Source organism: Bufo gargarizans, chromosome 7 (genome assembly GCF_014858855.1).
Source record: "Bufo gargarizans isolate SCDJY-AF-19 chromosome 7, ASM1485885v1, whole genome shotgun sequence".
NCBI lineage: Eukaryota > Metazoa > Chordata > Amphibia > Anura > Bufonidae > Bufo > Bufo gargarizans.
In genome coordinates, this window is record NC_058086.1 from 100,430,478 (window position 1) to 100,455,446 (window position 24,969).

The following is a 24,969-nucleotide window of genomic DNA, read 5'->3' on the forward strand; positions in this document are numbered from 1 at the left end:
TCTTCTGCAGGTCTACCTTGATGTCTGGTCTTTAGGCTTCAGTCAGATCCTCCACCACCATGCTTGCGCAGTGTGCCCGACACCACCAGGAACTGGCCCCTCCTCCTTTCATCTCCCGCTGGCTTCTCCTACAGCAGGGCGACTGCCCAGTCTTACCAATCAGGGGCACAGCTAAAAATGACTGGGCCCCATAGCAAAAAAATGTATGCCCCCCCCCCCCCCCCCTCCCGGATTTCCCACTCCCACATACCTATCGGAGCTCCCACCCAAACACCCCTCCAGGACCTCCCACCCCAACATCCCCACACCCCTCCCTAGATCCCTTTCAGTGTCATCCACAGATATCCTCCCCATCCAGAGCCGCTTCCTAGCTAATTTATTCACTGCACTTGCCTCTGTATAATTGAAGAGAAGCGCCGTAATCTTGCACAGGCGCACTGGCAGAGGCCAGGAAGACTGTGCATGCGCACTTCGATGCCTCTGCCAGTGTGCCTGTGCGAGATTACGGAGCTTCTCTTCAATTTCACAGAGTTAAGTGCAGTGAATAAATTAGCTAGGAGGCGGCGCTGGGCGGGGAGATTACAGGCACAGGCATCATCGCTTTGCTGTCTGTGCTGTTCGCAGCGCGTCCTGCACTGATAAAGTCTTGTTACTGGGCGGGCCGCATGACACAGCTTCGCGGGCCGCATTCGGCTCGCGGGCCATAGGTGGGGCATCACTGCACTAGACAATCTAAATGTATGCTAAAGTTATCGTCCAGAATGAGCTACTTTGATAAATCTGCCACATTCACCATTAATAAATGTTGCAAAGGTGAATTCACAGGCTGTAGAAATTATCCACATATTTTTTTATGGGGGAACTTCTGGAATCATAAGGCATGCTGCATATTGTATGTAACATTACACTGACTGCATGTCAATAAATCGGCAACAAACTTCTTTCCCTGCAGAATTTGATTTGAATTTAGAAAAACCACATTGAGGAGTATGTAATGTTTTTCACTACACACTAATCACATGCTTCAATTTCCTTTAAGAAGATCTTTCCTTCTAAGGTAGCCAATATTTTTATATCCTGTGTTATACATCAATACATCCTCTCATCTAGTCATGAAACATTTTACTGAAAATACATTTCTCAGAATTTAAGATGTAAAACAGAAAACCTAATTTCAAAGTGGTGCTCACATTATCAACTAATTCAAAAAGACACAATAGCTTAGCCTGTACTCCAACATTTGAATTTAACAAACTTGCTTTGACTTTACTGCAGATATGTTAAAGTCTCCCATTTTGATTACAGATCTATTTTTTTAATTCTAATTTATTCGGAAAATCAACCATAAGCATCAGCATGTGGGATTTAAACAGAATGTACATATAAAAGAAATAACAATGTAGCAAAGTGTATATATTACAGGAAACGTCTTGGCTATTTTTCCCCAAGTTCTATCACAACAGGTACAGTAGAATTGACATTTCTTTTCTCCACTATATTTGCCAAGCAAGATTCATCATTTTGTTTCTTGTAGTCTTCTTGTTTGCTTTTCTTTGGCCTACAACCAAAAATAAAATATAACCTTTAAGACTGTTAAGAAATATTGATGTAATTAATGAATTTAGTGTAAGTATATTTTTAATAGACAGTTTGTAATATGGATGAGCGAATTGATTTTAATTCCTTATTTGAATTTTGTGTTTCAAATAAGGATAGAGAGAGAGAGAGAGAGAGAGAGAGAGAGAGAGAGAGAGAGAGACAGAGAGAAGGAGAGAGAAAAACGAGAGAGAAAAAAGAGAGAGAGAGAGAACGAAACAGACGTAAAGAGAAGCGAGAGAGAGAAAAAAAAACATCGAGGAGAGATGCAAAAAAAAACATAGATAGTAGAAACAAAAATCTCTAGAGAGACACCCACAAACTCCGCGAGCGAAAACGAGAGCTCTCAAAACTAGAGAGAGAGAGAAAAAAGCGAGAGGAGAGAAGAGAGAGAGGAAAGAGAGAGAGAGAGAGATGTGTTTTCTGGATGGTTCCCTTTCAGCCTATTTATGCCCAGCTAAGCTTGATTACCGTATTTTTCGCCCCATAAGACGCACTTTTTCTTCCCCCAAAACGGGGGAGAAATGCCCCTGTGTCTTATGGGGCGAATGCTTGCCGTTTTACATCGCAAGCTGCGATGTAGATGCGAGCGGGGACTCGGGGAGGGACTGGGAGGAGGAGCTGGGGCCGGCAATAGCGGCGGGGCGGTGCAGTCAGTGTAGTATCCCCGCCCCGCCACTCCGGTATAGTAATATAAGATGTCATAATCATTTATTGGTTATTAAACATGCCCCCTCAGTCGTATTACTACCTTATATTCTAATCGCATCTGTAGAATTCATGCAGGCCGGGCGGGCAGCAGCAAGTCTTGTCATGTGCCTGCGCCGCCTACTTTATGAATGAAGCAGGCGGCGCAGGCAAGTGACGTCACTGAGGGACGCGCCGGCCGCCCGCCTGCTTGAATTCTACAGATGCGATTAGGATATAAGGTAGTAATAGGACTGAGGGGGCATGTTTAATAACCAATAAATGAATATAACATCTTATATTTGTATACTGGCGGCGGCGCCAGGGAGGGGGGGGGGGGCAATGGCTGCGATCTGTGGATGGCACAGTTATGGGCTGGGGGGGGGGGTCTGTGGATGTCACTGTTATGGGCTGGGGGGGTCTGTGGATGGCACATATATAACAGTGCCAGCCACAGATCCCCCTGTAACAGTGTCCGTCATCCACAGATCCCCCTGTAACAGTGTCCGTCATCCACAGATCCCCCTGTAACAGTGTCCGTCATCCACAGATCCCCCCTGTAACAGTGTCCGTCATCCACAGATCCCCCCTGTAACAGTGTCCGTCATCCACAGATCCCCCCCGTAACAGTGTCCGTCATCCACAGATCCCCCCCCCATAACAGTGTCCGTCATCCACAGATCCCCCCCCATAACAGTGTCCGTCATCCACAGATCCCCCCCCATAACAGTGTCCGTCATCCACAGATCCCCCCCATAACAGTGTCCGTCATCCACAGATCCCCCCCCCATAACAGTGTCCGTCATCCACAGATCCCCCCCATAACAGTGTCCGTCATCCACAGATCCCCCCCCCCATAACAGTGTCCGTCATCCACAGATCCCCCCCATAACAGTGTCAGTCATCCACAGATCCCCAGTAATAGTGCCATCCACAGACCACCATTAGTTCCAAACCCACAGCACACCTTTTTGGTTAAAAATATTTTTTTTCTTATTTTCCTCCCAAAAAACCCAGGTGCGTCTTATGGGCCGGTGCGTCTTATAGGGCGAAAAATACGGTAACAGGTATTACCTTATTTGTACATAGGTAGAGACCTATCAACTAAGTTACAGTAGGCAAGGTGAGGGGAGCCACCTACCGGACACCTCTCTGAGCCCAACACTAAGGGTGGGCTCACATCATGCACGTTTTATGCCTTCGTTTGATGTATACGTTAGAAGATGCCACCGTATGGCATCAGTCTGAGGCATCCATTTAACATTTTTAAATGTTTTTTATATACGTTAAACGGATGATAAAAACCTGATGTGAACCCAGCCAAATTAACACTGATTTCTCAAAAACACTTTAGAGTTCAACATAATTTGATGGAAAGTAAAAGATTTAGATTTTGATATCTTGCAAAAGCACTACACCCATAAACAAAGAACGCCTCTATTTAAATGGACAGCCTTCTTCATTTTCAGTTACACATTTGCACACTGTGCTATGAGAAAAACCTACCTTGTTTACAGGGTTGCAGTGTTGACAACACTCTGACAACACATGACTGCTGTTGCAAATCACTGGCCTCAAAAGGTAGTCAACGTGAAGTCAGAGCTAATCTGTAAACAGCAGAGCTGCTGGCAGTAAGTATCCTCTCTCCACTCACATAAAAGATGGAGGCAAAAGCCTCTGATGCCCCGATTGGGCCCCTAGTATTCCTGGGGAAAAGCTGGGTCCTAATCCCCAAAAAACTGAGCATGCATGCGCAATAAGTTATTGTACTAACATTTGCCTGCAGCACAGTAACAATCAAGGACCATTAGTATGTTCCACTGATCATGTGATCGCCTTCTCTTTATTGACACAGCCAGGACAAGGGCTGTGTTTCTCAAGTGTAGTTAGCATACAGAGAGGGAGAATATACTGGGGACCACAGCGGGCGAATGGAGCGGCGCCCAGGAATAATAGTAAGTGCAGTGAGATCCCTGGGAGCCGCACTACATATCCTGATAGTTTACAATGTTTGGACCCATGAAAGGTCCACTTTAATTCACAAATCCGCCACCGACCCCAGAAATGACCCCACTTATGACTGGCTAAATAAATTGAAGGTCTTAATTGCCCCCTTAGGGATTAATTCTTAAAATTATACACTCCTGTTAAAAACCTGTTAAATAGACGCTTTAAATTTCAAAGGCATCCTTTCCTTCTTTTATTCCCTCTAAAGATGACATGGGGTAAAATTATATGAGGTGTGCAAGAGCATGACAGGCTACACCTGCAGTTTTTCAGTTTATGAAGGCAACTTAATCCCCCAGGCTGTCCAAAAATTATTGGAACAGGCAAAATTGTGTGGGACTCAATGGCACCATTCACGCACAGTGGGTCCCACATGTACAGCCATAATTTTTAAACTACTATATCCCTTTTTAACCGCCTCCGGACTGCCTAACGCAGGATCGCGGTCCGGAGGCGGCAGTCTCAGGCAGAGTCACGCATATACGTGTCATTTCGCGAGACGCCAGATGACGCGCACAGCCGGCCGGCAAAAGTTTGAGGGGGGTTACATCATCAGCCTGCCAGCCAATGATCATCGCTGGCAGGCTGATTTTTAAAAAAACAAATCACAGGCCATTTAACACTTTATATTTATAAATATAAGGTGTTAAATGGCTGCTGTGCTCCTCTGCCGATTCTTTTCGTCGGTTGGTCTCAGCAGAGGAGCACAGTTCACAGTTAGTACACCAAACACTTCACATAGCCCCCAGATCACCTTCCATCACCACAATTAACCCCTTGATCGCCCCTGTCAATCACTTAGTAAAAGGGAAAAAAGTGATCAGTGTAAACTGTCACTTTTTTTTTTTCACTGAAATTGACTGATAGGTTTTAGGATAGTTTAGGCCCCTTGGTTAGGTAGTTAGCGATCGGTTAGCGCCCAGCCCACCGCACCACAGTCACTGATTCGCTGATTAGCGTATCGCTAACCAGCATTTGTACTTTTATAACATCTGTAAGTGATCAAAACTGATCACAGTCAGATCTATAATAGTATTAGTGTCACCTTAGCTCGCCCTCCACCTAAAACGCAGTGTTTGCCCGATCAGGCCTGATCGGTCGCCCACACGTGCGTTCACCCACGCCCGCCCCGCCGCAGTGACAAAAAATTATTATTTTTTTGATCACTGCACAATCACTTTCCAAGCGCAGTGGCAATAAAAAAAAAAATCTGTTTTGATATTTTTTATCAATCGCAGCGGCCTCCGGTACTTCGCTAGCCTCCCATTTGTAAGACAGGCTTGCTTTTTTTCTTGGGTAGTCTCAGGGAATACCCCCTAAATTTAGTAGTCCAAATGTCAAACAAGGGGTATTCTTCTGAAAAGGCCTACAGGCTTCTGACCCAGTCGGATGAGGAATGGGAACCCTCATCTAAAGAATCTAGCGGGTCAGAATATGAACCTGTAGAAAGCAGTGGCAGTCTGACCCAAAGTTCGGACGAGGAGGTTGAGGTCGCTGATAGCACCAGGCGTACCCGGCCCAGCGTTGCTAGACCACAGGTTGCGCAGGATCCGCTTCAAGGGCAGCAGAGTGGGGCTGGCGCTCTCGGATTACGTGGTGAGGCATACACCAGCAGCGCAGCCCACCCTGGACCTAGTACCAGCACTGCCGTACAACATGGTGAAGTGGCGAGCACCAGAAGGGCAGTTGAAGCTGGTACGGTGGCACGTGCAATAGTTACCCCGTCGCAGCCACCGCACAGACAGGCCCGTAGACCCCCTAGAGTCCCTGAGGTGCTGGCAAACCCTGATTGGCAGTGCCCAACTTCAGCCACACCATTAGTTCCCCCTTTCACCGCCCAGTCTGGAGTTCGGGTTGAGACAGCTCAGATCGGTTCGGCCCTGGGATTTGTTGAGCTGTTCTTGACTGCGGAGCTCTTGGACATAGTTGTGGCAGAAACAAATCGGTATGCCACTCAATTTATAGCCGCCAACCCGGGAAGCTATTATGCCCAGCCTTTCCGGTGGAAACCCGTCCAAGTTTCCGAATTAAAATTTTTCCCGGGCCTTCTCCTCAACATGGGTCTAACCAAAAAGCATGAATTGCGGTCATATTGGTCCACTAACCCAATTCATCACATGCCCATGTTCTCTGCTGCCATGTCCAGGGCACGATTTGAGGCCATCCTGCGTTTCCTGCACTTTAGCGATAACACCACCTCCCGTCCCAGAGGCCACGCAGCTTTTGACCGGCTCCACAAAATTCGGCCCCTCATAGACCACTTCAACAACAAATTTGCAGATTTGTATACCCCTGAGCAAAACATCTGCGTAGACGAGTCCCTTATACATTTTACCGGGCGCCTTGGCTTCAAACCAGGGTGGATAAAAATCTATGATTTTATTAATTTTTTTTAATCGAAAAAATTGGATTTTTTTAATTTAAAATCTGATTTTTTTTATTTAAATCAGATTTTTTAATATATTTTTTAATATAATTTAATATAACTTTTAAATATTTTTTAATATAAAATGCTTTTTGAGGAAAATATATTACCATCCAAAGGTTATTTCATTATGAAATAAAGATTACTTTTTTTAATTATGTAGAATAAGGCTGTATATGTTTAATTTTTTGTTAAATTCCATTAATCCATTCACAATGTCATGCTCTTCCAGAGGTTTTTGTAAGATTACTGGGTAGTTTCTCTGCCTACAAGATATTATCACAGATGCTTGGTTTAATTTTGGAGTTCTCAAAACTGAATTTATAACATGAAAAGAGTTGAGAAAAAGATCTTAATCCTAACTTCTACAAACCTATAAAAACAGAATCAACCCCTTCAGTGCTAAGTTTAACTACCTCCAGTCACACTATTGCCGCGGCGCCCCCAGGTCACACTAACGCCAATTGGCGCCATCTCGCGTGAGCCGAGATTTCTTGTGAATGCGCGCACACAGGATCGCGAAGTACACAAGTACATCTGCAGCCTGCCTGCCGCGATCATTGGCTGGCAGGCCATGGATTTTTGAATCGACCAATGAAATGGTTATGTCAGATGCTATTTTGAAAATGGCGTCTGATATAACTGCTGCCTGGTCCTCTGGTGGTCCCTTTTGCTTGGATCGACCACCAGAGGACACAGGCAGCTCTGTAAGTAGCACCAAATCACCACACTACACATTAGATATTACCCTGTCATTTATTAACCCTTTATTTAGCACCTGATCACCCATATTAGACTCCCTGATCACCCCCTTATCCACCCCCCTGTCATTGATCACCCCCCCCCTGTAAGGGTCCCTCATCCCTGCCAGGTAGTTAGCTACTTGCTAGGTAGTTTAGCGCCCAGCCCACCGCACCGCAGTCACCGATTAGTCGCTGATTAGCGTCATCGCTGTCGCTAATCAGCACTAGTACTATATAGTATCTGTAAGTGATCAAGACTGATCGCATTCAGATCTATATAAGTACATTAGGGTCACCTTAGGCTCTACAAAACGCAGTGTTCACCTGATCAGGCCTGATCTTGTGCTCACACTTGCGTTCAGTCCACCCCACCGCAGTGACAATTTTTTTTTTTCTGATTACTGCAAAAACACTAAAATCGCTGCGCCGCTATAAAGATCACTTTTGAGCTTTTTGGATCTTTATTAGCGATTGCAGCTTTACTTTGCAAGCACTCCTTTTTACTAGGTAGGTTTGCTCTTTTTCCCGTGTAGTCTCAGAGGAATACCCCCTAAATTTTGTGAACCCAAAATGTCAAACAAGGGGTATTCCGCTGAAGAGGCCTACAGGATTCTGGCCGTGATGGATGAAAGCGATGGGGACGCCTCATCCGCTGAATCCAGTGGTTCAGAATATGAACCTGTAGACAGCAGTGGCACTCTAACCGCTAGCGAAGATGACGAGGTAGAGGTCCCTGCTACGGTCAGGCGTACCCGATCCCATGTCAGAGTTCTGCAAACCCTGCATGATGATCCTCATTTGCAGCAGAGTGGTGCTAGCGCTGATCTTGTTTATGGTGCGGCATACACCAGCAGCGCAGCACACCCTGGACCTTCTACCAGCACTGCCGTATTCCCTGGTGAAGGGGCGAGCACCAGAAGGGCAGTTCCAGCTGGTACGGTGGCACATGCAATAACTTCCCCGTCGCAGCCACCGGGTTCACAGGCCCGTAGAACCCTTAGTCTCCCATAGGTGTAAAAAATGGCCTGTGAAATCAGAAAGGTGCTCTTTGGAATGTGTGCCCCTTTGCCCACCTTGGCTGCAAAAAGGTGTCACACATGTGGTATCGCCGTACTCAGGAGAAGTTGGGGAATGTGTTTTGGGGTGTCATTTTACATATACCCATGCTGGGTGAGAGAAATATCTTGGCAAAAGACAACATTTCCCATTTTTTTTTTATACAAAGTTGGCATTTGACCAAGATATTTCTCTCACCCAGCATGGGTATATGTAAAATGACACCCCAAAACACATTGCCCAACTTCTCCTGAGTACGGCGATACCAGATGTGACACTTTTTTGCAGCCTAGGTGGGCAAAGATTTCGGATTTCACCGGTCATTTTTTACAGATTTTGATTGCAAACTACTTCTCACGCATATGGGCCCCTAAAATGCCAGGGCAGTATAACTACCCCACAAGTGACCCCATTTTGGAAAGAAGACACCCCAAGGTATTCCGTGAGGGGCATGGCGAGTTCCTAGAATTTTTTATTTTTTGTAACAAGTTAGCGGAAAATTATGATTTTTTTATTTATTTTTTTTCCTTACAAAGTCTCATATTACACTAACTTGCGACAAAAAAAAAAAAAATTCTAGGAACTCGCCATGCCCCTCAATTGTGATTTAAATCAAATCCACCCTGCTTCAAACAATACATCCCAAGCAAGCAAGCCCGGTATGGGGTCAAATTGTATAACCTCTGTGAAAGGGCCACAGGCTATACCCACAAATTTCGGATCTATGAGGGTAAAGATCAGACCCTGGACCCGGTCGGTTGCCCTGACTACCTGGGGAGTAGTGGGAAGACAGTCTGGGACTTGGTGTCACCCTTATTTGGCAAGGGGTACCATCTTTATGTGGACAATTTCTACACAAGTGTGCCCCTCTTCAGGCATTTGTTCCTAGAACAGATTGGCTGCTGTGGCACCGTGCGACCTAGTTTCAGGGGCTTCCCCCAACGGCTCGTTACCACCCGTCTTGCAAGGGGGGAGAGGGCTGCCTTGTGTAACGAAGAACTGCCCGCGGTGAAATGGAGAGACAAGTGTGACGTTTACATTCTCTCCTCCATTCACGCAGACACGACAATCCAAATTGAACGAGCAACCAGTGTCATTGAAAAGCCCCTCTGTGTCCACGACTATAATTCGCTCATGGGAGGGGTGGACTTCAATGACCAGATGTTGGCTCCTTATCTCCTTTCCCGCAGGACCAGACGCTGGTATAAGAAGGTGTCTGTATATTTACTTCAATTGGCTGTATACAATAGTTTTGTTCTCTACAGTAAGGCTGGGAGAACAGGATCCTTCCTCAAATTTCAGGAAGAGATCATCGAGAACCTCCTGTATCCAGGAGGTTTCGTGGCCCCATCCACCAGTGTAGTGAGCCGTCTACAGGAGCGACATTTCCCCAGTGTCGTTGCTGGTACCTCAAACCGACCGCAACCCCGAAAAAAATGTTGTGTCTGTAGCAGGAGTGGAATAAGGCGTGACACCCGAAATTTCTGTCCCGACTGCCCTGACCACCCTGCCCTATGCTTAGGGGAGTGTTTCCGGAAGTACCACAAACAGGTACACTTAGAATAGGTATTGCATCTCACAGGACAGGCACACAGGGCAATTAGGGCCCATTCACACACAGCTGCTGCAAACCTCTTCTTTCACCTGGGACAAAGTGCATAATGTACTTCGCCACATCTTTGGGCGATTTGTCCTATAAAGGTAAAAAAAAATAAAAAATAAAAAATCACCGGTAAGCAAAAAAGTTAACGTTCACTTCAAAAAGTTAAATAAAGTTTATATGTTCTGTTCAAATGTTATTATAAAGTAAATAAAAAAATGTTTGCGTTGCGGCCTGTTTTTTTTTTTTTTTTACCTTCCAGGTGGACCAACCAATCGACTAGCTGCAGCACTTATGTGCATTCTGACAGAAGCATTGTGCTGCTGTCAGATTACACAAAAGTCGCTGTATGCGGCGCTGCAAGACGAGATTTCTCCTCTGCAGTAAAAGATACGTTTGCCGAGGCATATGAGCTGAGGAGGCGGCGGTGTTCATATGCTTTGGCAAACACTTTGTATATAAAAAAATAAAATAAAATAAATCCCGGCAATGATTTATTCATCCACATTGATTGATGTGAATGGAGAAATCGGGTTTGCCAGGGCATACGAGCTAAGTGGGTATGGATGTTGGGTGGAGCTCCTATGTCCTGGCAGATGCCGTTCCCCTCCTTTTTTTTTTTTTGGGCAGAGATTTTTTCATCCACATTGATCGATGTGAATGAAGAAATCTGTGCCGTTATTTTTTTCTTTCAGCCCAGAGGCTGAACGGAAAAAAAAAAATCTCATTACCTGTATGCTCAATATAAGGAGAATAGCAGGAGAAGTTGGGGAATGTGTTTTGGGGTGTCATTTTACATATACCCATGCTGGGTGATCTCGGCAAAAGACAACTTTTCCCATTTTATTATACAAAGTTGGCATTTGACCAAGATATTTATCTCACCCAGCATGGGTATATGTAAAATGACACCCCAAAACACATTCCCCAACTTCTCCCGAGTACGGCGATACCACATGTGTGACACTTTTTTGCAGCCTAGGTGGGCAAATGGGCCCACATTCCAAAGAGCACCTTTCGGATTTCACAGGGCATTTTTTTACAGATTTTGATTTCAAACTACTTCTCATGCATCTGGGCCCCTAAAATGCCAGGGCATTATAACTACCTCACAAGTGACCCTATTTTGGAAAGAAGACACCCCAAGGTATTTCATGATTGGCATAGTAAGTTCATGGAAGTTTTTATTTTTTGTCACAAGTTAGTGGAATATGAGACTTTGTAAGAAAAAAAAAAAAAAAAACATCATTTTCCGCTAGTTTGTGACAAAAAATAAAAAGTTCTATGAACTCACTATGCCCATCAGCGAATACCTTAGGGTGTCTACTTTCCGAAATGGGGTAATTTGTGGGGGTTTTCTACTGTCTGGGCATTGTAGAACCTCAGGAAACATGACAGGTGCTCAGAAAGTCAGAGCTGCTTCAAAAAGCGGAAATTCACATTTTTGTACCATAGTTTGTAAACGCTATAACTTTTACCCAAACCATTATTTTTTTTTGCCCAAACATTATTTATTTATCAAAAGACATGTAGAACAATAAATTTAGCGAAAAATTTATATATAGATGTCGTTTTTTTTGCAAAATTTTACAACTGAAAGTGAAAAATGTAATTGTTTTGCAAAAAAATCGTTAAATTTCGATTAATAACCCAAAAAGTAAAAATGTCAGCAGCAATGAAATACCACCAAATGAAAGCTCTATTAGTGAGAAGAAAAGGAGGTAAAATTCATTTGGGTAGTAAGTTGCATGACCGAGCAATAAACGGTGAAAGTAGTGTAGTGCAGAATTGTAAAAAGTGGTCTGGTCATTAAGGGTGTTTAAGCTAGGGGAGCTGAGCTGGTTAAGGATCCCACATGACCGAAATGGACTGCTTCTTATCCTTTTCAATGGTGTTCACACTCTAATTCTTACCTCAGAGTACAGAACACCAAGTCACCTGGCAAGTTATATAACGTGAATATTACACCCAACGTGTGTACACTGGAGGACAAGCTAGCAGGCTGGCAGCATCATCCTTTGTCATATATGGGGTGGACACTCCTTCTCAAGATGATTGCATTCCCCGCTTGTTATATCTATTACACTTGTATAGAAACAGAATATTTACACCCCAGAGACGAGAATAAAATTATTTGCCTGTACCATAAATTTATTTGACGTGGTTGTCACCCCAGAATACCTTACATTATTCTACAATGACCTAGACTGAATGGGTGATTACATTTTCCCAATATCAGGGCTTATAATATCACAGGTGTGATGATGGTGGCTATGGATTGGATATATCTTACTTCCATGTTTTCAAATAGATGTCAGGAACAGGCTTTTGTGTCATGATGGGCTTTTATGTCTCGATTTGGCTATGGCTAATTTTCTTCATACCCCTTATAGTGAAATTCCAAAGTGTGCTAGAGATAACATCCTATTGATGTTGACCTGGTGGGCATGGCAAAAAATGAGGGGCCTCAGAAATTTGAACAACCATAGCTCGCAACATGTGGCCCTTCTCTGGCAAACCCGCATTTCCAGGCAGGTTCACCCCACAGGGATTTTTATGATTGGCACAGGTCTACATTTAGACGCCAGTCTTAATAAAGGCCGATCACTGGCGGTGGATTGCCAAAGTTATGAAGAGGCTCCGGCCTCTTTATAACTTCAGCAGATCCTCCGCCAGTTCTGAATGTAAGACAGCTTCCTTGCTGTCTTACATTTACATCTTTTTCTACGCCTGCCCGTGCCCCTCATATAGATTATACTTACCCCACTCCCCTGCACCCGCGCTGCTCCTGATGCCAACACGGCCGCCTCTACATCTCTCAGACTCACGGATGAAAACCTCAGGCGATGGGGGAGCAGCCAATAGCAGGCCACGATGGGGATGAGCCTCCCTAGCATTGCAGGTGACGCTAGGGAGGTTCATGGCCGTCACGGGCTGCATGCCCTTATAGCCTTAGGCTGTCCAGGCATGCTGTGAGTTGTAGTTTTGCAACAGCTGGTGGGCTGCAATTTGGGCATCCCTGCTTTACAGGGGTTGTCTCACTTCAGCAAGTGGCGTTTATCATGTAGAGAACGTTAATACATGGCACTTACTAATGTACTATGCTTGTCCATATTGCCTCCTTTGCTGGCTGGATTAATTTTTCCATCACATTATACACTGCTCATTTTCATGGTTACGACCACCCTGTTATCCAGCAGCAGTGGCCGTGCTTGTATACTACAGGAAAAAGCAACAGCCTTTTTGGTGGCCGGACCCTGGGAGCGCACATAGGTTGGCACTTTTTCCCATAGCGTGCAAGCAAGACTGCTAGATTGCACAGTGGTTGTAACCATGGAAACGAGAAGTGTATAGTGTGATCGAAAAATTGAATCAATACCTTAAATGGGTTTTCTCAGTTTGCTACTTTAGTCTCAATTGCTGCCAGCTAGCTGCTCACTTCCTGGTTTTTCTGCTGCTAAGCCTGGGCGGGCTTAGGCAGCTAGAGTGAAGGCCGGACACACCTCTTTATGACATCACACTGAGAACCGAGTCCTGTGCTCGTTCATGTGAATAGTATGAGTCATCAGTCTGCAGTGTCTGTGAGGGGAATGGTCACTCAGAGAGCCATGTGAAGGGAGCTCAGTGCACAGTAACATGTGGCTGTTCTGCAGTTTTGCACACAAAATCTCAGACTGATCTTTTACAAAACCATTCTGTGCATCAAAAACTGTAATTCCATATTATACATTAGCCCAAAAGCTTGACCAACCCCCACCCCCCAGCACTGATGCAGATTTGTTTACATTACAGCTGTACTCCAGTTAGGCTACTTTCACACTTGCGGCAGTGTGATCCGGCAGGGCCGCCGGATCCGCCACTGACTGAAAGCATTTGTGAGACGGATCCGGATCAGTCTCACAAATGCATTGCAAGGACGGATCCGTCTCTCCGCTTGTCATGCGGACAGACGGATCCGTCTTGTACATTTTTTCACATTTTTTTTTTTTTTTTTCCTTTGGTTTTTTCTTTTCCTTTTTTTTTCTTTTTTCATTTTGATCTGGATGAATAATAGTGGAAATAACCCGCGAGAGCCTCCTAGCCAAAATTTTTGATAGTAGCTTAACATCGGTATTTAATAAAGAAATTGGTCTATAGGAGCTCAATTCTGCCGGGTCTTTATCCTTTTTCGGAACCAGAACAATAAGAGCCTCCATCATAGAACATGGCAAGCCCCCTCCCTGGGCCGCTTGGGAAAACACCTCAAGTAGCTGGGGGAGGAGCGTCTCACCATACCTACGATAAACTTCATATGGGAGGCCATCCAACCCTGGCGATGAGCTCCCCGAGATAGACCCCAAAGCCTCCTTCAACTCAGAAAGAGACAGATCCTCCTCCAAAAATTCCACCTGAACTTCATTCAAAGTGGAAAGTGGAATCTTCTCCAAGAATCGCATCGCCAGTTCGGATGTCGTATCGAGAGGGGGTCTATATATCTGAGCAAAATATTGTAAGAAGGCATCCCTAATCCCCTCTAAATTTGTTATAGTTTCCCCCTCTAAATTTCGAATTAAAGTGATGGATTGATTTTTCCTATCTTGTTGAGAAATTATTCTTGCTAAGAGCTTACCAGGACGTCCGGACTCCGAGAAATATTTAAGCCCCTTAAAGAATACTCTATGATTTGCTTTCTCTACTAAATACTTTTCCAAGCAACAGCTAGCCTTCTGCATCTCTTCCCTGTTGTGTTCCGTGGGTTGACTGGTAAAACATTCATTGGTAAGGATAGCGATCTTAGCCAGTTCCTCCTCTTTACCCCTAAATGTTCGCCTTGCTGCAGCAATCTCACTGATGAAGACCCCTCTTAAATACGCTTTCAAAGCGTCCCATACTACATTGATGTTGGCAGAGGGAAAATTTACCTCCCAAAGGAGGATATCAATAATGTAATAGACTGAGGATTCTCCATAACGGCAAGCCAATATGGGTTCAACTTGAATCCTAGCCCCCTTATGTCCTTATTCTCCCCAGTGCGAACCTCAATTAGTACGGGTGAGTGGTCCGAAACGGTTCGTACTCCGTATCGGATCTTGCTGATGTTGCTCAAATTGCTCTCATTAGTGAGTGCTAAATCAATCCGAGACATTGCTCTCCCCCCCCTGCTGACACAGGAGTATACTCTCTTTCCTCCGCCGAGGTATTCCCATATATCTACCACTCCTACCTCTAAACAGAACTGGGGCAGCAAGGAGTTGCAGGGGTTCCTCCCCCGGTCTGCATCTAACGTAAGTCTATCCTTATTGGGGTCCATAACCGCATTGAAGTCCCCCATCAGGATTAACCGGCATTCTGATCTATTTTCGGCAAAAAGCAATAGCTGAGTCAAGGGATACATTGAGAATGGAGGGGGAATGTAGAAGAAGGCCAGAATGTAACTATGGCCATACAGCTTACCATGTAGAAAAATGAATCTGCCCTGATCATCTATATGAGATTTTATGAGGATAAAATCTACAGAATTATGAATCAGGACTGAAACGCCCCTAGAAGATCCGCTAAAAGTGGAGTGATAAGACTGGGAGTGCCATCCCGTCGTCAGACGGCGCAGGGTTTCTTTAGTAAGATGAGTTTCTACTATGCATATAATTGCTGGAAGGTATCTCTTTACTGCATCCATAATAGCTTGCCTTTTAACCCTTTCCCCGAGCCCTCTGACATTCCAAGATACAATTCTAATAGACATCAATCAAAAAAATAAAGAAAAACAAAAAACACAAAAACCCAAAAAAAAAAAAAAAAAAAAAAAAAAAAAAACCCAGCCTGCAAGGTGAGTTCCCAACCCCCCCCACCCCCCAACCCCTTCTCCATTGATCCGCCCGATCTAATCAGCGAACCTCTAACCTCCGGCCGCTCTCCCCCAGCCAAGCCCCACCCCCCAGCATCCCTTCAAACATAATATTACGCAATTTCAGATGCCCGTTTGATCAATCCAGTCTAACGCTTGTTGTGGAGTCTCGAAAAACAGGGAAGTCCCATTATAGATCACTCTTAATTTCGCTGGATACTGTAGAGAATATTTGATATCCTTTAGCGCCAAGCGCTTCTTTATCTCTATAAAATTGCGTCTCTTTTCCTGAGTCTGACGAGCAAAGTCAGGAAAAAAGAGCAACCTAGAGCCCTGATATTCAATGGGAGTACATTCTCTAGCTCTTCTTAATATCATATCTCTATCAACGGACAATAAAAGTTTCATTAAAATTGTACGCGGTGGCCTCCCTGGAATAGATTTTCCTCCTGGAATTCGATGAGCTCTTTCTATTTGAAACATGGGAGAAAAATTCTCGCTGCCTAGATTATGTATAACGACATCTTTGAGTTGCTCCTCTAACTGCCGGCCCTCAGCCCCTTCTGGGAAGCCAATTATACGGACATTATTTCGCCTTGACTTATTCTCAAGATCCTCCAGCTTATGTTGTATCACTAGGTTTTCTGAGGCGAGAAGCAGAGTTTGGGATTTTAATGTGGCAATCTCGGTTTGCAGTGAAGCAGCAGTTTTTTCCACATTGAGAACTCGATCCCGGATCTTTACTAAGTCTTCCCTGATTAGGGTGATATCGCTCTGTACTGAACCCAATTGAGTGGACATCCCCTGCACCAGGGAGCCGTTGTTTTCCACGGCGGAAAGGATCTTATCTAATACCGATGGATCATATTCTGTTCGCGTTTGTGCTGAAGATCCCTCCTCTACCGCCTCCTGGTCTGCCTCCATTGATCCGTCTTCAGAGGGTTCCTCAAACTGGGGCGTTTTAACATTTTTCTTCACATTAACAGAGGTTTTAACTTTAGATGGATTTTTTTCAATAGGGAATGGTGATTTCAAAAACTTATCGATCTTATTTTCTGGTGTTTTTGACCCCAATTTAGTTGTCGAGGAGTCCACTGATCGTCGCTTTGGGGCCATTCTCTTCCCTTCTTTCCCCCGTTCGCCCTCTCCCTTTTTTATTAATTTCCAGTTTATTTATGTTCCCCCCCCTTTTTTTTTTTTTTTTTTTTTTTTTTTTTTCTTCTCCCCTTTTTTCTCCTGTTTGTTGTTTTCACACCCCGCTGCTTCTTTCTTTTTCCCAGCTTATGTTCTCCTTTAAACCTCCTTATAGCTTCCTTATCGCCTTATTTTCCCCCCTTTTAACCGCTTCCTCACCCCCTATCTAATCCCGCAGAAGGAAAACGGGAAAAAACAAGGCAAAGCAAAAAAAAAAAAAAAAAAATACGTCCTCCCAGCAACACAGCAACACAGAAACCAGCGCTATGTAAAAAATAAAGTCAACCAAGGCTATGTTCTCACGTGTCCAGGGGTCCAGGAATGGCCGACAGTCCAGGTTACAGGCAGACAAACAGTAGAGGAGAAGCCGTAGGCAAAGCGGTAAGACCTCCGGATCCAAAGGGAGGAAGCAGACGGGAGGCAAGGGCCGAGCAAGCAAGCCAGCCGACGAGGGAAGGAGAGAGGAGGTCCCTGGGGCAGTGAAGCAACTGAAATCAGACACGAACAGGAGGAAGGACTGGAAGCGAAAAAAGAGCAACGGAGGGTCAGCACGTCCGGCAACCACCGATGAGCCGCAGGTGAGATGATCCAGGATCCAGGAGCCGCGTCCAGCGCGGAGCGCCGCTCAATACTTCAACGCAACATCAGCTAGTCAGCTGATCGGGTGAGTCGGGAGCCTGAGGGGAAGAGGCCGGCGCGGGAGAGCGAGACGTGCTGTGTTCACGTCATCTCGCCGCCCACATTTTTTCACATTTTTACCGGTCTGCGCATGCGCAGGCCGGAAGGACTGATCCGGCATTCCGGTATTCTGAATGCCGGATCCGGCGCTAATACATTCCTATGGGAAAAAATGCAGGCAAGTCTTCAGGTTTTTTTTTCGCCGGAGAGAAAACCGTAGCATGTTGTGGTTTTCTCTTTTGCCTGATCAGTCAAAACGACTGAACTGAAGACGTCCTGATGCATCCAGAACGGATTGCTCTCCGTTGAGAATGTATGGGGATAAAACTGATCAGTTCTTTTCCGGTATAGAGCCCTGTGACGGAACTCTATGCCGGAAAAGAAAAACGCAAATGTGAAAGTACCCTTATGTATAAACCTTACACTATGTATCTTTATAGATGCATATACAGCTCAGCTACATGTGTCTTCTCCAGTCCCCTAACATCACTTTGGCTGAATGGCTTCCTATACAGCCCTACTACATCTTTATTCTACTCCCCCACTAGCACTGTGTCTGAAAAGCTTCATATACAGTCTGCTACATCTGTCTATCTCTTCAACCAGCACTTTGTCAGAACAGCCGCATATTCAGCTCTACTACATCTGTCTCTCTCTTCAACCAGCACTGTGTCAAAACACCTGCATATACAGCTCAGCTACATCGGTTTCTCTTTCACCAGCATAGTTGCTGACCTGCCACATATACAGCTCTGCTACATCTGTTTTGCTATTCAACCAGCACTGTCAGAACACCCGCATATTCAGCTCTGCTACATCTTGTTGGACTTTCGGCCCCTTTACGCACCTAGGCTGCAAAAAAGTATCACATGTGGTATCGCCGTACTCAGGAGAAGTTGGGCAATGTGTTTTGGGGTGTCTTTTTACATATACCCATGCTGGGTGAGAGAAATATCTCTCTAAAAGACAACTTTTCCCATTTTGTTATACAAAGTTCACATTTGACAGAGATATTTATCTCACCCAGCATGGGTTTATGTAAAAAGACACCCCAAAACACATTGCCCAACTTCTACTAGTACGACGATACCATATGTGTGACACTTTTTGCAGCCTAGGGGCGCAAAGGGGCACAAATTCCTTTTAGGAGGGCATTTTTAGACATTTGGATTCCAGACTTCTTCTCACACTTTAGGGCCCCTAAAATGCCAGGGCAGTATAAATACCCCACATGTGACCCCATTTTGGAAAGGAGACACCCCAAGGTATTCCATGAGGGGCATGGCGAGTTCATAGAAGATTTTTTTTTTTTTGGGCAAAAGTTAGCTGAAATTGATTTTTTTATGTTTTTTTCTCACAAAGTCTCCCTTTCCGCTAACTTGGGACAAAAATTTCAATCTTTCATGGACTCAATATGCCCCTCAGCGAATATCTTGGGGTGTCTTCTTTCCAAAATGGGATAATTTGTGCGGTGTATGTACTGCCCTAGCATTTGAGGGTCTCCGCAATCATTACATGTATGGCCAGCATTAGGAGTTTCTGCTATTCTCCTTATATTGAGCATACGGGTAATGAGATTTTTTTTTCCGTTCAGCCTCTGGGCTGAAAGAAAAAAAAATGAACGGCACAGATTTCTTCATTCGCATCGATCAATGTGGATGAAAAAATCTCTGCCCAAAAAAAAAAAAAAGGATGGGAAAGGCGTCTGCCAGGACATAGGAGCTCCGCCCAACATCCAAACCCACTTAGCTCGTATGCCCTGGCAAACCCGATTTCTCCATTCACATCAATCGATGTGGATGAATAAATCATTGCCGGGATTTTTTAATTTTTTTATATACAAAGTGTTTGCCAAAGCATATGAACACCATCGCCCCCTCAGCTCATAAGCCTCGGCAAACGTATCTTTTACTGCAGAGGAGAAATCTCGTCTTGCAGCGCCGCATACACCGACTTTTGTGTAATCTGACAGCAGCGCAATGCTTTGGTCAGAATGCACATCAGTGCTGCAGCTGGTTCATCGGTTGGTACACCTAGAAGGTCAAAAAAAAAATGAAAAAGAAAAAACCAGGCCGCAACGCAATAAATTTATCAACATTATAACAACATTTGAACGGAACATTAACTTTTATAAACTTTATTTAACTTTTTGAACAGAACATAAACTTTTTTGCTTATCAGTGATTTTTTTTGGTTTTCTTTTTTTTTTACCTTTTTTATAGGACAAACCCATGGGACAATGTGCGCAAATCTCCCAGAGATGTGGTGAAGTACATTATGCACTTTGTCTCAGGTGAAAGGAGAGGTTTGCAGCAGCTCTGTGTGAAAGGGCCCTAATAGCCCTGTGTGCCTGTCCTGTGACCACTACTCTTTGAGGCAGCTATAAAAGGTCATAAAGGCCATACCAGGCCCAGCTCATCCTGTTCTTTAAGATAAGATCAGCTCGCTGTCAAGCCTGGCTGGAGCGTGACGTCATTAATTTCCAGGTCTGGTTTGAGGAGAGCTAATAGCCCTTAATTAGCTCTGGGCATAAAACCAGTCCACTTTCATATTTCATTTATGAATCAACTTATGCCCTTTCTGACCCCAGATCCAGGCTCTACAGAGTATTGTGGTTAATTGGGTATCAAATATGACTAGAGGATGTCATTCTGTAGCTGACCTATGGGTGGTAGAAGAACTACAGGTCCCAGCATTACCGTGTGTGGTCTCATTCTGTAGGTAAATAAATAAGGATCGCAAATATGTATTCTGTATAAAAATATGCCGATGTATCAGGGAGATACGAGCTTAATCCTCATTGTAGGAACTGAACTTTGATGGGGTCATAAAACACTTGGGGGCCATCCCTAGGCTTCACAGTCACTCTGCTGCCATTGGCTGACAGGAGTAAGTCTCCTGCCCATGGGAGAGTTCATAAAAATCCATGCACAAGGACAGAGGAGAGAGACCCATGGAACATCACCAGACACTTAATTGGACATTGACGGCATATCCCTGTATCAGAAGAACTTTGAGGGTCTCCCCTGATACATACTGAAAAGGGGTTTGCAAGGATTCAAAAAGGACATATGAACGACCATCTGAAACCCTCCAGAGAAACTAAGTATTCTTTCATCTTTTTCCCTTTCATTTGAACTGTCGTGATTATTTATATTGTTATTATTATTCTGTAGACTTATAGTCATTTTCATTAGACTTGTATGCACTGCTTTTTACCGCTTATTAAAGATTATAAAATCTAAATGGCCAAGTCTTCCATATTCTAAGCTGCTGAACAACGTACCTTGCCTTTGAAAGAGACATTACCAGGTAGTTAGTTAAATTGCATTTAGGAATTGTAGCTGGGGGTGATTGACTGCGGTTGGTCAGTGATATCCGGTTCATCCACTGATCTGTGTTATAGTGAATGACCCGGATAGTCGGCTCGTGGACCGGGAACCCACGTGGTGGCAGTTACCGAAGTGTAGTGGGGGGTGTTAGCCGGATGGTAATACCCCGGTCACGTGAGGTCTCTGTGTGTGCGCAGACTCCGTCACAGACCACTACGTCACAGCTGTGGGATCCGGAGCGGTCGGATCCATAGATCGTGACAAGTGGTACTTCCGGAAACACTCCCCTAAGCATAGGGCAGGGTGGTCAGGGCAGTCAGGACAGAAATAGCGGGTGTCACGCCTTATTCCACTCCTGCTACAGACACGACATCTTTTACGGGGTGACGCTTGGGTTGAGGTACCAGAAACGATATTGGGGAAATGTCGCTCGTGTAGACGGCTCACTACACTGGTGGATGGGGCCACGGAACCTCCTGGATACAAGAGGTTCTCGATTATCTCTTCCTGAAATTTGAGGAAGGATCTTGTTCTCCCAGCCTTACAGTAGAGAACAAAACTATTATATGCAGCCAATTGAATTAAATATACAGACACCTTCTTATACCAGCGTCTGGTGCGGTGGGACACTAAATAAGGAGCCAACATCTGGTCATTGAAGTCCACTCCTTCTATGAGCGAATTATAGTCGTGGACCGAGAGGGGCTTTTCAATGACACCGTTTGCTCGTTCAATTTGTATTGTCGTGTCTGTGTGAATGGAGGAGAGCATGTAAATGTCACGCTTTTCTCTCCATTTCACCGCGAGCAGTTCTTCGTTACACAAGGCAGCCCTCTCCCCCCTTGCAAGATGGGTGGTAACGAGCTGTTGGGGGAAGCCCCGGCAACTAGGTCGCACAGTGCCACAACAGCCAATCTGTTCTAGGAACAAATGCCTGAAGAGGGGCACACTTGTGTAAAAATTGTCCACATAAAGATGGTACCCCTTGCCAAATAAGGGTGACACCAAGTCCCACACTGTCTTCCCACTGCTCCCCAGGTAGTCAGGGCAACCGACCGGTTCCAGGGTCTGATCTTTACCCTCATAGATCCGAAATTTGTGGGTATAGCCTGTGGCCCTTTCACAGAGCTTATACAATTTGACCTTATAGCGGGCGCGCTTGCTTGGGATGTATTGTTTGAAGCCAAGGCGCCCGGTAAAATGTATAAGGGACTCGTCTACGCAGATGTTTTGCTCAGGGGTATACACATCTGCAAATTTGGTGTTAAGGTGGTCTATCAGGGGTCGAATTTTGTGGAGACTGTCAAAAGCTGGGTGGCCTCTGGGACGATGGGTGCTGTTGTCGCTAAAGTGCAGGAAACGCAGGATGGCTTCAAATCGTGCCCTGGACATTGCAGCAGAGAACATGGGCATGTGATGAATTGGGTTCGTGGACCAATATGACCGCAATTCATGCTTTTTGGCTAGGCCCATGTTGAGAAGGCCCAGAAAAGTTTTAATTTTCGGAAACTTGGACGGGTTTCCACCGGAAAGACTGGGCATAAAAGCTTCCCGGGTTGGCGGCTATAAATTGAGTGGCATACCGATTTGTTTCTGCCACGACTAAGTCCAAGAGCTCCGCAGTCAAGAACAGCTCAAAAAATCCCAGTGCCGAACCTATCTGAGCTGTCTCAACCCGAACTCCAGACTGGGCGGTGAAAGGGGGCACTACAGGTGCGGCTGAAGTTGGGGGGCTGCCAATCAGGGTTTGCCAGCACCTCAGGGACTCTACGGGTCTGTCTGTGCGGTGGCTGCGACGGGGGAACTACTGCACGTGCCACTTCACCATGTTCTACGGCAGTGCTGGTACTAGGTCCAGGATGGGCTGCGCTGCTGGTGTATGCCTCACCACGTAATCAGACAGCGCCAGCCCCACTCTGCTGCCCTTGAAGCGGATCCTGCGCAACCTGTGGTCTAGCAACCCGGGTACGCCTGGTGCTATCAGGGACCTCAACCTCCTCGTCCGAACTTTGGGTCAGACTGCCACTGCTTTCTACAGGTTCATATTCTGACCCGCTGGATTCGTCAGATGAGGGTTCCCATTCCTCATCCGACTGGGTCAGAAGCCTGTAGGCCTCTTCAGAAGAATACCCCTTATTTGCCATTTGGTCAACTAAATTTAGGGGGTATTCCCTGAGACTACCCAAGAAAAAAAGCAAGCCTGTCTTACAAATGGGAGGCTAGCGAAGTACCGGAAGCCGCTGCGATTGATAAAAAATATCAAAACAGATTTTTTTTATCGCCACAGCGCTTGGAAAGTGATTGTGCAGTGATAAAAAAAAATATATAAATGTTGTCACTGCGGCGGGGCGGGCGTGGGTGAACGCACGTGTGGGCGACCGATCATGCCTGATCGGGCAAACACTGCGTTTTGGGTGGAGGGCGAGCTAAGGTGACACTAATTCTGTTATAGATCTGACTACTTACAGATACTATAAAAGTAAAAATGCTGATTAGCGATACGATAATCAGCGAATCAGTGACTGCGGTGCAGTGGGCTGAGCGCTAAACGATCGCTAACTACCTAACCAAGGGGCCTAAACTATCCTAAAACCTAACAATCAATACCAGTGAAAAAAAAAAGTGACAGTTTACACTGATCACTTTTTTCCCTTTCACTAGGTGATTGACAGGGGCGATCAAGGGGTTAATTGGGGGGATGGGTGGTGATCTGGGGGCTAAGTGTTGTGTTGGGTGTACTCACTGTGAACTGTGCTCCTCTGCTGGAACCAACTGACAAAAAGGACCAGCAGAGGAGCACAGCAGCCATTTAACACATTATATTTATAAATATAATGTGTTAGATAGCTTCTGATTATTTTTTTTTTAAATCATCAGCCTGCCAGCGACGATCATTGGCTGGCAGGCCGATGACGAATTTGTCCTGTAACTTTTTCCGGCCCACGATGCGCATGCTGCGGGCCGGCTGTGAGCGTCATCTCGCGCCTCGCGAGATGACGCATAGATGCGTGACTGTGCCTGAGTGAGGCGCCTCCGGATTGCGATCCTGCGTTAGGCGGTCCGGAAGCGGTTAAGGTGAAATAAGGCTGTGTCCTTAAGGGGTTAAGGACAAAACTAGATGCATCATTAAGGGGTTAAAAATAAAACAAAGTGGGTATGTAACCGCATATGACATGAAAAATAAGCCAAAATACCAGAATTTTGGCATATGAGCATGTTAGGCTTAGATGTGTTTGGTGAACACATCTGTATATTTTCCTGTTATACACATTATATGCAAGTGATAGCATAAAATTATAGCACTTACTTTTTCTACGAGTGGTATTAACTGCTGATGCTCTGCTAATGTTTTCAACAATTCCATGATGAATGGAAGATAGTTGTGCTTCCTTCTAATATTCTCAATCTGTTAAAAAAAAAAAAATTGACTTAATTTTTTTTATTTATATGAAATTATTAGCACATTTATTTTTCATGGCCATTTACAATAACCGAAAACCTTCACGTTTTATCATAGATATGCCAGCCCCACCAGAAAAAAACAACTAAGCCTGGAATCACAGGGACAATTTTTTATTTTTATTTTTATTAATTTGGCAGAGAACAGGGAACTTTTAAATATATTAGAAAAAAAGATTTAACTTTTAAATATACTGCTTGTCTACACCACTCTGATCCCTACTAAATCTATCTAAATCGCCAAAGGAAAATCCTGATTGTACACCTTCGGCGATATAAATGTACAAATTAAAAGTTTTACTGAATCGTTTCCCACAAAAATATAGTGCAGAAGATTGCATTACATTCTGTGGTGTCAGGCCTCTTTA

The 24,969-nt window shown here is 44.9% G+C and overlaps 1 protein-coding gene across 2 annotated transcripts in view; it reads right to left on the bottom strand.

The window, feature by feature from the left end:
- Window positions 1–1,105: 1,105 nt before the first annotated feature.
- UCHL5 (ubiquitin C-terminal hydrolase L5) overlaps window positions 1,106–24,969 on the bottom strand; it is a 164,883-nt gene continuing 141,019 nt past the window's right edge. For both annotated transcript variants that reach the window (XM_044301278.1, XM_044301277.1), the window contains 2 exons: window positions 24,450–24,548; window positions 1,106–1,558 (listed from right to left, as the gene is read on the bottom strand). In XM_044301278.1, the coding sequence (XP_044157213.1) occupies window positions 1,517–1,558; window positions 24,450–24,548 (141 nt within the window). In that variant the 3' untranslated portion in view covers window positions 1,106–1,516. The remainder of the gene's footprint in view (window positions 1,559–24,449; window positions 24,549–24,969) is intronic.